This window comes from Onychomys torridus, chromosome 8 (assembly GCF_903995425.1).
Source record: "Onychomys torridus chromosome 8, mOncTor1.1, whole genome shotgun sequence".
Taxonomy (NCBI): Eukaryota; Metazoa; Chordata; class Mammalia; order Rodentia; family Cricetidae; genus Onychomys; species Onychomys torridus.
The window spans coordinates 37270414-37283623 of NC_050450.1; the positions used below are offsets into that span (position 1 = coordinate 37270414).

The following is a 13210-nucleotide window of genomic DNA, read 5'->3' on the forward strand; positions in this document are numbered from 1 at the left end:
CACAATCTCTTACATCTCATGATCTTTCCTGGGTCTTCTCCTGAAGGAGACACCCCAACCCAACTCTGCACACAGTGGGGGCTTCCTCCTGGACCCCAGATTAGACACAAACAGTTGTTTTCACAGAGAGATCTTTTATTGAACTGGGAAGAATAGTTAAAGTGGCCGCTTTCTTACTCATGCAGAAAAACAGCAGCAAATGACCTTTCAAGTGTAATTTTTAAGAAAAAAAATTTTTTTAAAGAAAAAAGCTGTGTTAGAATGGGCTAGAATGTGGTGGTAAAGAAGGTAGGGGATGAGGGAGAAGGGGACAGGAACAGGGGAAAGGGGATAGGGTATTTGTCTCAGAGGGACAAAGGACTGCCTGTGGGGACAGATGCCACACAGAAGCAAAGGGCTGTTTATAAAGGTAAAATGGGAAACCTCATGTTAGGACGAGGTGTTTAATTTTGATTGGGCATGTTAATTAGGTGAGCCAAAGGGGGCTCTTGATTGCTGGACTTCAATACTTCAACAGCTGGACCTTGGTAGTGAGCCTCAGGAGGAGGAAGTAACCAAATAAGGGAATAGAGACCTTGGTGGCTAGATTTAGAATGTAATCTAACAGTTTTTAGCAAGGCAGAAGGAGTGGGAGAGAAAGGTGAGTCAAGGCCTGCCAGAGCCACATGCTTGAGTGGGCTAGCGTCTCTTCGAGTGGGCTAGCATCCCTTCGAGTGGGCTAGCGTCACTTTGATTGGGCTAGCATCCCTTCAGCTCCCACTTCACTACTTTATCTTGTCACCACCTCCTGATCATGTTGCATTTCCCCACTGCAAACGTTTTATTAAGCATTTAATAGTGTTCTCATATTTCTAGAACATCCTTTATTTTGATGAGAAGCGTGTTGAGATGATAGCTGGGAAAGAACTGGAAAGTGGTAATGTATAATTCTCATTTTGCTATTACAAACTGGATTTTTGTTTTGCTTTGGTTTGTCGTGTGTGTGTGTGTGTGTGTGTGTGTGTGTGTGTGTGTGTGTGTGTTTTCCTGCATAAATGGATCAGCAACAGGTTCTCTCTTAGCACAGAGAATAGTTGAAAGCAGGTGGTATGTTACTGCTGGAGATCATGCATGATAAATCAATGAACACAGAAAACAAGGTAGGGTCAAAAAACAATTCCCACATGGGAGTGACCTCTAAAGGCAAGCAATGGACTTCCTCCAGAGGACAGACATCTGTGCACCTTAGGGAAGAGCTGGCCTGGGAGTCTGGTGGAAGGACACCCTCCCCCCTTCCCAACTTGAAACACACAAGCCCTTAAATTCATTTACTGTTTAGCTAGGCAATATTTACTGCTTATAACTTTTTTAAGAGATGCCTGGCATCATCAGCCACCGTGTCAAGGAATCTTAAGCGTAGAAAGTAGACTTTCACACCCTGGATGACAGAAGACTCAGGACCTCCTTTCACGGCACAAAAAGATTCAGCACACTTTGCGGCTCTCACTGCCATGCTGTCATCCTTTACAAGGGACCAGAAATCCAAGCACTTGAGGGAGCCCCTGATGTCTTCCACGGACTTGTTGAGGTTGTTAGCTATCTCTTCAATCGATTTGTCATCCAAGCCAAAGTAGTTTCGGTACTCCTTCAAGCACTGTTCTTGCTGAGGCAAATCGAAGCCACTCAAGAAGGTCATGAAGGGGATGAAAGAAACAGCTGCTGACTTCAAGGCCTCCAGCCAGATCTTCTCCTTGAGAAAACATCTCTTCATCTCGATAGAAGCATCAGAGATAGTAGGCAACAGCAGTGCAAACCTGTGGCGCTTGTGCCCAGGGAGCTCCTGCAGAAGAGTCTCCTCCAGCTTTGGGAAATCAAAGTCAGCCAGATCAAAGTTGGAGATCAAGAAGATGCGGGGTTCAGACACTCCAGCGCCGATGAGGTTAGCCAGACAGTAGTCTCGGATCTGCTGAAGGACCTTCTCCTTTCTGAAGGTTTTGGGTTTGGTTTTCTCTTCATTATATAAGTCACTGTCCACCTTGGTTCGAACAAAGTAGAATTTCTTCCCCACATTATTGATTTCCTGGGCCAGGATAGCATCATTAAGGCTGAACCGAGAGGAAGATATGATGATGAAGAAGTCATAGTTAGCAAATCCCACTTTTTCTAGATAAGTGTCTGGGAGGAAATTGGGAGTCCCGGTCCCAGGCAGGTCCCAGAACATCACTTGGGGATATTTTGGATGTTGATAGGGGGTTTTATTCATAGTGGTCTCCACAATCCCTACATCAGCCGACCCCTCTGCTTCCTGGCTCAGCCCTCGCAGGGCGTTTATGAAACTGGACTTGCCGGCCCCAGACTCCCCAATGACAGCGATCTCCAGGGAAGCATTTTCTGCATCAGTTAGTACTTCCTGAATCTGGCCCACCAAATCTGTCAGCTTTCCCTCCTGGAAGGCTTTTTGAATACAGATGAGAGTTTCTGGAGAGAGCATGCCTCCTGCCTTACTGATTAATGTAGCGTAGTGAGGCAAGAGTTCCACAGCCAATTGTTGGCAATTCTTCACTGATGGATCCTTCAGGAAGGCTGAGAGGAACTGATCCATGGTTGTTACTGTAGAAGATCTGTGAGAAAGGAGAAAGACCAGACAGGTAAGGAGAGTGAAGTGGTAAAAGGGAACCTAACCCCTCAGGACGCAGTGGCCCCTGGGGGGCACTCCTAGCCTCACGGACTGATTCATGTCTCTGCAACTCATCTATATTCCTGGTGAGTTCAGGTGTCACCCCTGAAGAAGACACACCTATTTTCTATCTTGCTGGTTTCTGGGTCTCCGATTCAGAAGAGGGTAGCCCTCCTTGCAGTGTTGGTATACTGACCCCAAAGATGTCCACATCATAACCCCAGATTCTGTGAATATACAATTTACACAGCAAAAGTGAGTTGGCTGTCATGACAGACAATTTTCAGATGGCATCAATACTTTGCATCATCCAGATGGGCTCAACTGCACATAATTCTGAACTAATTTTGGATTTCTGGCTTCTAAAACTTGAAGGGAATAAATTTCTGTTATTTCAATTGCCCCATTAAAAACTGCCCATATTTGTGAGTAGGAACTTCCACACAAGTATGCAATGGCCAGTGATCAAATTGCAGTAATTAGCAAACCTCAAATACACTAACACATTAGTGTCCTTAAGACAGGGTTCATCTTCGTTTTATTTCCTAATTTAATGATCTGGTTTACAGCAGTTAACTACTCAAGATTTTTTTTTTTTTTTAAAGAAAGTATTTTCTGTTGAAGCACAGAGTGGAAGAAATGTTTTCTGTGTGCTCTTGGCTTGAAAAATTACGATTGTAGAGCTCAAAGAGAAATGGATAAAATTCACAAGTTTTCCAGGCATCCTGTCAGCTTTCAGTCCGATGCAGCAAAGCCCATAGCTGTCACATATGAACATTTCAGGGCTGAAATTTACGATGGAAGTGTCAACAAGTCATATCTGCTGTCTTAACTAGTAGGTTCCACTAACTTTAGGCACAGCAGAGGCGCGTATCTGGCAGACAGGCTGTCGCTATGAATGAGGAACTCGTAACATGCAGGAGCAAGGCACAGGGGCCAGTAAGGACACAGTAATAAGACCTACTAGAGACACATCTCTCCGCTCTCTCTGCCGTCCTCTTTCCACTGACCTACACAGCTACAGCTTTATAATTCCTCCCAGAAGGAAACATCTCCCACACTATTGCACTAAGTAATTTCACTGCACATGCTATACTGCAATGAGACCTTCAGCTTCTCTTGCAGAGCTTGGCCTGTCTCAGCGGGATGTCTTTGGAAGAGCAGCTTCTCCTGCTTCCCCAGCTTCTGGGTCCACTCCTTGTTCCAAAAGTTGTATGCAGAGTTCATGTGTGTAAGCCAGTATTCAAAATCTGGGCTCTCTCTCACCTTATTTAGATTTGCTTCAGTGGTTGTGGCCATGGTGAGGCCACTTCTCACCAAGAAGCAGTCCCAGAGAGGCAGAAGGGCCTGGCCTGGACTCATGACCTTCCTTTGTTCTGGGCAAAGGAAATGGGCAAAGAGGCAACTTGCTTACATCAGGTAGGCCCCTGTCTGCAGCCTAAGGGTAGCTTGATTTGTACTTTTTAAATTCTGCAGCAGTCTTCCTGATTCGCTCAAGCTGCTCGTGAACTCACTTTGGAGTCCAGGCAGGTCTTGAACTTGCCACCCTCCTGCCTCAGTTTCCTGACTAGTCAGGATTATAGGCCACACTAAAATTAATATGCTCATTTTATTTTGTTTTGTCTGAAAGTTTAAAGCATGTCTTTCTTCTCTTGATCATTGTTTCTGAAGGATCTGTGTGAGGCAGGAGACACGTTCTCCATTAGATGAACCCTTCATTCCTGCCTTAAGGACACTAATGTGTTAGTGCACTTTTGCTGTGTAAAACTTTTAAAGGTAATGTCAGAGTTGAGCTTAGTGTTACTTGTGGTTTGAACCATCTTAATCTAATGAGAATCTTAAGAAAGTTTTTCTTTCTAAGCTTTCCACCCATGAAAGACCTACAGAGTAAATGAGCAGAGTGAAATATCCAACCTGTAACATTTCTTTTTATGTTCATTATATGAAAGTACACAGAATGCTTACCTAATAATTTTTATTGAAAATAAAGTTATTTTCATATACTATATCCTGATCACAGTTTCCTCTCCCTCATCTCCTCCCAGATCTTCCCACCTCCCCACCTTTCCAGCTCCATTCCTTCTCTGATTCTCCTCTAAGAAAACAGACAGGTAAATTAAAAAGACAAGGATTTTTTAAAATGTACAAACAAACAAAAAGAAACTAAGAAAGAGAATGAGAAATGTACACACATACCATAGAAACTTCAAATTATAAACCACAATGTATAATCAAGAGACCAGAAAGGTTAAAAAAGAAAAAAGCACAAATAAAGCAATATGTGATAAAACAACAAACCAACAGAACAAAAAACTCCCCAAATAAACCTTTCAGTTCATTTTGTGTTGGCCATCTACTGCAGGACATGCGGTCTGCCCTTGAAAACAGTTTGTATACCCAGTGAGACCCCCTTGGAGAAATTAATTTTTCCTTTGCGAGTGCTTGTTAATTGCAGAGAGCTTCTTGGTTGAGTATGGGAGCTCATGTCTACTTCCCCAGCTCAGTGCTGGGAGCCCGACTGGCTTGGACCTGTACAGGACCTGTGCAGCATGTGTGTGCTGCCATAGTCTCTGAGAGCTCATGTGTTCACAATCAGAGTTCATAGTCAGTCCTATAGTGTCCCGAAGACACTGGTTTCTTTCTTTCTCTCTCCTTTCTTTCTTTCCTTCTTTCTTTCTTCCTTCCTTTCTTCCTTCCTTTTCTTCCTTCCTTCCTTCCTTCCTCCCTCCCTTCCTTTCTTTCTTTCTTTCTTTCTCTTTCTTTTTAACCTAATAACTCTTGAATCGTTATTTAATCACTAAATATGTGTATTTTAAAAGATATGCCATATTTTCTGAAAAAGTAATAAATTCCAGTTCAGTAAACAAAAACTAATGAAATGTGCTTCAGAAATTTAAGTATGCCTTTCTAAAATGACAGTGTAGTTATATCTACTTGTAAGCTTAACTCACCAAAGTGATTTTTCTTTTCTTTTTTTAAAAATATTTATTTATTATTATGTATAGTGTTCTGTCTGCACATATCCCTGCAGGCCAGAAGAGGGCACCAGATCTCATTACAGATGGTTGTGAGCCACCATGTGGTTGCTGAGAATTGAACTCAGGACCTTTGGAAGAACAAGCAGTGCTCTTAACTGCTGAGCCATCTCTCCAGCCCTCAAAGTGATTTTTCAAAAATAAATTCTGGAAACTCCAGAATGGTAGTGATTGACTTCTGCCTCTATAACAGAATCCCAGTGGGTTTTGCTTTGCAAGGCTAATGTGGTTTTAATCTGTTTTATTGATTCTTAAGTTTTGTTTTAGCTGATACCATTTAAATAATGATAGAGGGATCTGGGGAGCTGGATCGGCCATTAGGAGCACCTGCTGCTCCTTCAGAGCACCCACAGTCCGTAATTCTAGTTCCAAGGCTCCACTGCCCTTTTCTGATGGTACCAGGCACACACATGGTGCACACACATATGCACAGGCAAAACATTTAAACACATAAAATAAAAATAAATAAATCTTTAAATGATGGTAGAAGCATTCACTTTCTGTGCAGCATTTTGTTATCTTGAAGGTTTTAATAAGACAGAATATTTAAATAGTCACCTTCTCTGCTGTTTTTAAACAAACATCAGCTTTGGTTAAGTACATGATAAGTGCACTAGGTACTTGGGAGGCACTTGAAACAGAAGAACTGTGAGTTCAAGGCTAGCCGTGGCTACACTGATAACATCGTAAAATCTTGCCTTAAAAAATTGGCTTTGAGCTGGGTGGTGGTGGTGCATGCCTGTAATCCCAGCACTCGGGAGGCACAGGCAAGTGGATCTCTGTGAGATCGAGGCCAGCCTGGGCTACCAAGTGAGAGTCCCAGGAAAGGCGCAAAAAGCGACCCAGAGAAACCCTGTCTCGAAAAACAAAACAAAAAAATTAAAGATATAAACAATAAAAGGGCTAGGACTGTGGCTTGTGGTAGAGCTCTTGCCTAGCATGTGTCAAGTCCAAGGTTCAATCCCAGAACAAGGAAGAAAGAGGAAGGACACAGAGGGGAAGGAAGGGGAGGAGGAAAGCCAGGAGAAGGAGCAGGGAGAAAGAGCAGGAACAGGAAGAAGAATTGGTTTATTTCTGATTGCTAATGATGTAAGGCGAGTGTCAGAGCAGAGACTTTGGGCCTCTTTAAAACAGACACCATTACTCTCAGGTGTATTCCGTGAGTGTGACCATGGACAAGGATGTCTTCTTCTAGAGAACCACAGACATTATCAGACCTCAGCAAACAGGTTTTACTCACGTACCGATGTTAAAACATTACTTAGATTTTTGCTAGTTACGAAAAACAGAGTTGTGCCTAGAGCTCCCTGGCAGTGAAACACTGGACTCAGAACAGGAAGCTGTTTACAGGAAGCCATTTTACAGTGAGTACTGCATGGTTTCCACAAAGGTTCTGCTCGGCCCAAACCTTTTCACAACTCTCCCAGCACCACCAAAGGGCAGCTCCAGACCCTTTCACCTTCTATGAAAAGATGGTGACATGACCACATGACTCCCTACTTAGTCAGGCCAGCTCTGCCCTCTGCCCACAAAGCTGAAAGTCAGGTCACTGTAAAGGCAAAGGCTTTTCTCACTCACCAGCTCCAAAGAGCTTCTGCTGTAAATAATCAAAGCTGATGCTTCCACCAAAAGAGTGGAAAATGCTGAGTCTGTTGCTCCCTGCAGCCCCAGCACAGGCACCAACAGCTGCAAGGATCTGCCCTCCCTCAGGAAAACAGCAAGGAGATCAGTGGCCAGAGAGTCCTCGGGGTTACAGAGAGAAGGAAACGCTGACACCCTATAGGCAGATACATTTCCAGAAAGCAAAAGTGAAACTTAACTCCTCTGTGTGCTTGCTTTCTGGGCAGGATAACCATTTCCAGGAAAAAGAAAATGAACACTATGATTTCAAGATGACCAAAGAATGAAAGGAAGGCTGGAAGGTGCAGGCCAGGAAAGCAGTTTCCTGGAGGGTTGTGAGGGGGTCCCTTAGCCAAGACACCTGAGGAATGAGTTCTCTGAAGCCAAAGGACTCCTGGGGACAAGGACAAAAGCTGGGAGGAGTTCCCAAAACCACCAGCGAATGAGGGAAACACATTGCCCTGCCTCATTGTCTTTCTTCTCTGGAGCACTGTGGGGGACTACCCTCATTTCAGCTCCAGGGCACACATACATGCTGGCAGAGCTTGAGAGAAACGCAAATGACCAGCTGCTAGGCTGTGGAGAAACCTGTGTGGCTTCCTGGATATTTGGAGGCATATAGACCTAGAGATTGCTGATGGAGGAGGGTAGAAAGTACAAGACATTCCTCAGGCCTTACCAACCCTTCCCTGATGCTGTGAACATACCCCTTCACAACTACAGCCACAAGCCTCTTGTCACCTGACTTCGTTCTCCAGGTCTCAGATCTCCAACAACTCCAGGCCCATGTGTTCTAAATTGCCTGGACCCTACAGACTATAATACCAACCAAGCAGACAAGATGTGCCCACTGGCATAAGAGTGCCAAGACTACTTATGGGAGGAGCCAGCAGCTCCTGATTGGATTTGAAGCCTGGTACTGAAAACATGGTAAAACAACAAACAAGCAAACAAAACCTGTTGTTGGTTATTTTCTTACTCTTTGCCTCTTTGGGGGCCTGCCACTCACCTCCCAAATAAATAACACACAGAGGCTTTTTTTTTTTTTTTAATTAAGTTTTTTTGAGACAGGGTTTCCCTGTGCAGCTTTGTGCCTTTCCTAGATCTGGCTCTGTAGACCAGGCTGGCCTCGAACTCACAAAGATCCGCCTGCCTCTGCCTCTCGAGTGCTGGGATTAAAGGTGTGCACCACCACAGCCCGGCTCAGAGGCTTATTCTTAATTATGAATGCCTGGCCTTAGCTTGGCTTGTTTCTTGCCAGCTTTTCTTTACTTTAAATGAACCCATCTGTCTTTTGCCTCTGGGTTTTTACCTTTCTCTAATTTTGTATACCTTTCTTTCTTACTCCATTGCTGGTGGTATAACTGGGTGGCTGACCCCTGATGTCCTCTTCCTTCTCTCACTCTAAGAGATCTCTCCTCTCCCAGATTTCTCTTTCTATGAATTCTTTCTGTCCGATAGCCCTGCCTAGCCTTTCTCTTGCCTTGCTGTTGGCCGTTCAGCTCTTCATTAGACTATCAGGTGTTCTACACAGGTACAGTAGTAACATGGCTTCACAGAGTTAAAAAAATGCAACATAAACAAAAGTAACACATCTTAAAAAAATATTCTCCAACACTTCCCCCTTTTTTCTAAACAAAAATGAAAGGTTTTAAACTTAGCATAGTAGGACTGTATACAAAAAGAACAATTATCAAGTAAAGATTACATTCACAATTTACTGAATTCCAATTCATTTGTGTCTGGTACATTTAAAGATAAAACTCCATAATCTATCCTCTCTTAGTAAATTTAAAATTTTATAACTAACTTACTTTCTATCATATATAAGGAAAATTACAACTATAACTATCTAGTCTTCAACTCCATCAAAGGCCCCAGAAGGATATAATATTATTTAAGTAAACAAAAAGTGCATTGGAAACAACTTCCAAAAATTCTGGAAATGACAGAGACCTCTGACTACGTGGACAATCACCAAAAGTTCCTCTACAGCATTGGGGCATCCATCTTCAGCCTACAGGTCCATATTAGCTGGCAGACTTAAAAAAAAATTATTATTATTATTATTATTATTATTATTATTATAATTATTATATTTGTGTTTTAATTTTACACATCAGCCAAGGGGTAGCCAGTCCTCCCCCCTCCTAGCCCTGCCCCTACCTTCCCACCATCCCATCGCCACCATTCCCATCTCCTCCAGGGCCAAGACTCCCCTGGGGATTCATTTAAACCTGGTGGATTCAGAACAGGCAGGTCCAGTCCCCTCCTTCCAGGCTGAGCAAAGTGTTCCTGTGTAAGCCCATGGTTCCAAACAGCCAGCTCGTACCCTAAGGACAGTTCCTGGTCCCACAGCCTGGATGCCTCCCAAACAGTTCAAGCTATTCAATTGTCTCACTTATCCAGAGGGCCTGAATCAGCTGGAGGCTCCACAGCCTTTGGTTCATAATTCATGTGCTGCCATTCATTTGGCTATTTGTCCCTGTGCTTTTTCCCATCTTGGTCTCAACAATTCACGCTCTTAGACTCCCTCCTCTTTCTCGAAAATTGGACACCTGGAGCTCCACCTGGGTCCTGGCTGAGGATCTCTGCATCCACTTTCATCAGTTATTGGATGAGAGTTCCAGCTTGACTGTTAGAGTGTTTGGCCATCTGATCACCAGACTAGGTCAGATCAGGCTTTCTCTCGACCATTGCCAGCAGTCTACAGAGGATGTATCATTGTGGATTTCAGGGGACCTCTTCCAGCACTCTGCCTATTCCTGTTCTCATGTGGTCTTCATTTATCATGGTCTGTCATTCCTTGTTCTCCCTTTCTGTTCTTGATCCAGCTAGGATCTCTGCTCCCCTAAGCTTCCTTTCCCTCAAACCTTGCCCTTCATTACTCCCACTGTCGTCCAGGTTGTTCATGTAGATCTCATCCATTTCTCTGTCATTGGGTGATTCCTGTGTCTTTCCTAGGATCCTGTTTTCTAGGTAGACTCCCTGGAGTTGTGTAGCAGTCTAGTCATCTTTGTTTTACATCTAGTATCCTCCTATGAGTGAGTACATACCATGTTTGTCCTTCTGAATCTGGGTTACCTCACTCAGGATGATTTTTTCTAGATCCATCCATTTGCCTGCAAACCTCATGATGTCATTGTTTTTCTCTGCTGAGTAGTAATCCATTGTGTATATGTACCATATATTCTTTTTCCATTCTTCAGTTGAAGGGCATCTAGGTTGTTTCCAGGTTCTGGCTATTACAAACAAAGCTGATACGAACATAGCTGAGCAAATGCCCTTGTGGTATGATTGAGCATTCCTTGGGTATATGCTACAGCTGGGTCTTGGGGGAGATGGATTTCTAATTTTCTATGGAAGTGCCATATTGATTTGCAAAGTGGCTGTACAAGCTTGCATTCCCACCAGCAGTGGAGGAGAGTTCCCCTTGCTCCACATCCTCTCCAGCATAAGCTGTCTTCTGTGTTTTTGATCTTAGCCACTCTGACAGGTGTAAGGTGGTATCTCAGAGTCGTTTTGATTTGCATTTCCTGGATAATTAGGGATGTTGAGCAATTCCTTAAATGTCTTTCAGCCATTTGAACTTCCTCTGTGGAGAATTCTCTGTTTAGTTCTATAGCCCATTTCTTAATTGGACTGTTGGGCATTTTGATGTCTAATTTCTGGAGTTCTTTATATATTCTGGATATCAGCCCTCTGTCAGATGTGGGGTTGGTGAAGAACTTTTCCCATTCTGTAGGTTGTCGCTTTGTCTTGTTGACTGTGTCCTTTGGTCTACAAAAGCTTCTCAGTTTCAACAGGACCCAATGATTGTTTCTCTCAGTGTCTGTGCTACTGGTGTCATATTTAGAAAGTGATCTCTGGTGCCAATGCCTTCAAGACTACTTCCTACTTTCTCTTCTATCAGGTTCAGAGTACCTGGATTTATGTTGAGGTCTTAATCCACTTGGACTTAAGTTTTGTGCACGGTGACAGATATGGATCTATTTGCAGCCTTCTACACATTGACATCCAGTTATGCCAGCACCATTTGTTGAAGATGCTTTCTTTTTTCCATTGTACATTTTTGGCTTCTTTGTCAAAAATTATATGTTCATAGGTGTGTGGGTTAATGTCAGTTTCTTCAATTCGATTCCATTGGTCCACATGTTGGTTTTTATGCCAGTACCAGGCTGTTTTTATTATGGTAGCTCTATAGTAGACCTTGAGGTCGGGGATTGTGATGGCTCCAGAGGTTGTTTTATTGTACAGGATTCTTTTGGCTATCCTGGGTTTTTTGTTTTTCCATATGAAGTTAAGTATTATTCTTTCCAGATCTGTGAATAATTTTGTTGGTAATTTGATGGGGATTGTGTTGAATCTGTCGATTGCTTTTGGTAAGATTGCCATTTTTACTATGTTAATCCAACCTATCCATGAGCATGGGAGGTCTTTCCATTTCCTGACATCTTCTTCAATTTCTTTTTTCAGGGACTTAAAGTTCTTGTCATATAGGTCCTTCACATGCTTAGTTAGAGTAACCCCAAGGTATTTTATATTATTTGTGGCTATTGTAAAGGGTGATGTATCTCTGATTTCCTTCTCAACCTGTTTGTCTATTGTATATAGGAGGGCTACCGATTTTTTTGAGTTGATCTTGTATCCTGCTATGTTGTTTTTATTAGCTGTATCAGTTCCTTGGTTGAATTTTTGGGGTCACTCATGTATACTATCATGTCATCTGCAAATAGGGAAAGCTGGACTTCTTCCTTTCCAATTTGTATCCCCTTAATGTTCTTATGTTGTCTTATAGCTCTGGCTAGAACTTTGAGTAGTATATTGAATAAGTATGGGGAGAGGGGACAGCCTTGCCTTGTTCCTGATTTTAGTGGGATTGCTTTGAGTTTCTCCTCATTTACTTTGATGTTGGCTGTTGGCTTGCTGTAGATTGCCTTTATTATGTTTAGGTATGTTCCCTGTATTCCTGATTGCTCCAAGACCTTTATCTTGAAGGGGTATTGGATTTTGTCAAATGACTTTTCTACATCTAGTGAGATAATCATGTGGATTTTTTCTTTGAGTTTGTTTATATGCTGTATTATATTGACAGACTTTTGTGTGTTGAACCACCTTTGCATCCCTGGGATGAAGCCTACTTGATCATGGTGGATAATTGTTTTGATGTGTTCTTGGAGTCTATTTGCCAGTATTTTATTGAGTATTTTTGCATCAATGTTTGCTGCAGATATCACTCTGTATAAATAAAGTGCTGATTGGCCAGTAGCCAGGCAGGAAGGATAGGGTAGGCAGGACAAGGAAGAGGAGAAGTCTGGGAACAGGAAGGCTGAGAGGAGACACTGCCAGCCACTGCCAGGAGAAGCAACATATAAAGACAAGGGTAAGCCACAAGCCATGTGGCAAAGTATAGACTAACAGAAATGGGTTAATTTAAGAGTAAGAGCTAGACAATGGTAGGCCTGAGGTAATGGCCAAGCAGTTTAAATAATATAAGTGTCTGTATGATTATTTTATACATCTGTTGTGGGACCGTGGGGGCTTGGTGGAATCTGGAGAGAAGCTCTCCAACTACAAATGTTCATGAGGGAGATCGGTCTGTAGTTCTCTTTCTTTGTTCCATCTTTGTTTGGTTTAGGAATCAGGGTAATTGTAGCCTCATAGAAGGAGTTTGGTAATATTCCTTCTGCTTCTATTGTGTGAAACAATTTAAAGAGTATTGGTATTAAGTCGTCTTTGAAGATCTGGTAGAATTCTGCACTGAAACCATCTGGTCCTGGGCTTTTTTTGGTTGGGAGACTTTTAATGACTGATTCTATTTCCTTAGGGGTTATTGGACTATTTAAATGGTTTATCTGGTCTTGATTTAACTTAGGTATGTGGTACCTATCCAGAAAAT

At 42.7% G+C, this 13210-nt stretch overlaps 1 protein-coding gene across 1 annotated transcript; it reads right to left on the reverse strand.

Annotated features, from left to right (window-relative positions):
- Positions 1-593: 593 nt before the first annotated feature.
- LOC118588286 (T-cell-specific guanine nucleotide triphosphate-binding protein 2-like) lies at positions 594-7386 on the reverse strand. The gene is made up of 2 exons (XM_036194522.1): positions 7270-7386; positions 594-2600 (listed from the first exon to the last, which is right to left on the reverse strand). Exon 2 carries the CDS (start codon positions 2579-2581, stop codon positions 1337-1339), a length of 1245 nt encoding a protein of 414 aa, XP_036050415.1. The 5' UTR covers positions 2582-2600; positions 7270-7386; the 3' UTR covers positions 594-1336.
- Positions 7387-13210: the final 5824 nt, after the last annotated feature.

Coding starts and splice junctions, on each gene's coding strand:
- LOC118588286 (XM_036194522.1), bottom strand. CDS start 2,581: ATGGATCAGTTCCTCTCAGCCTTCCTGAAGGATCCATCAGTGAAGAAT.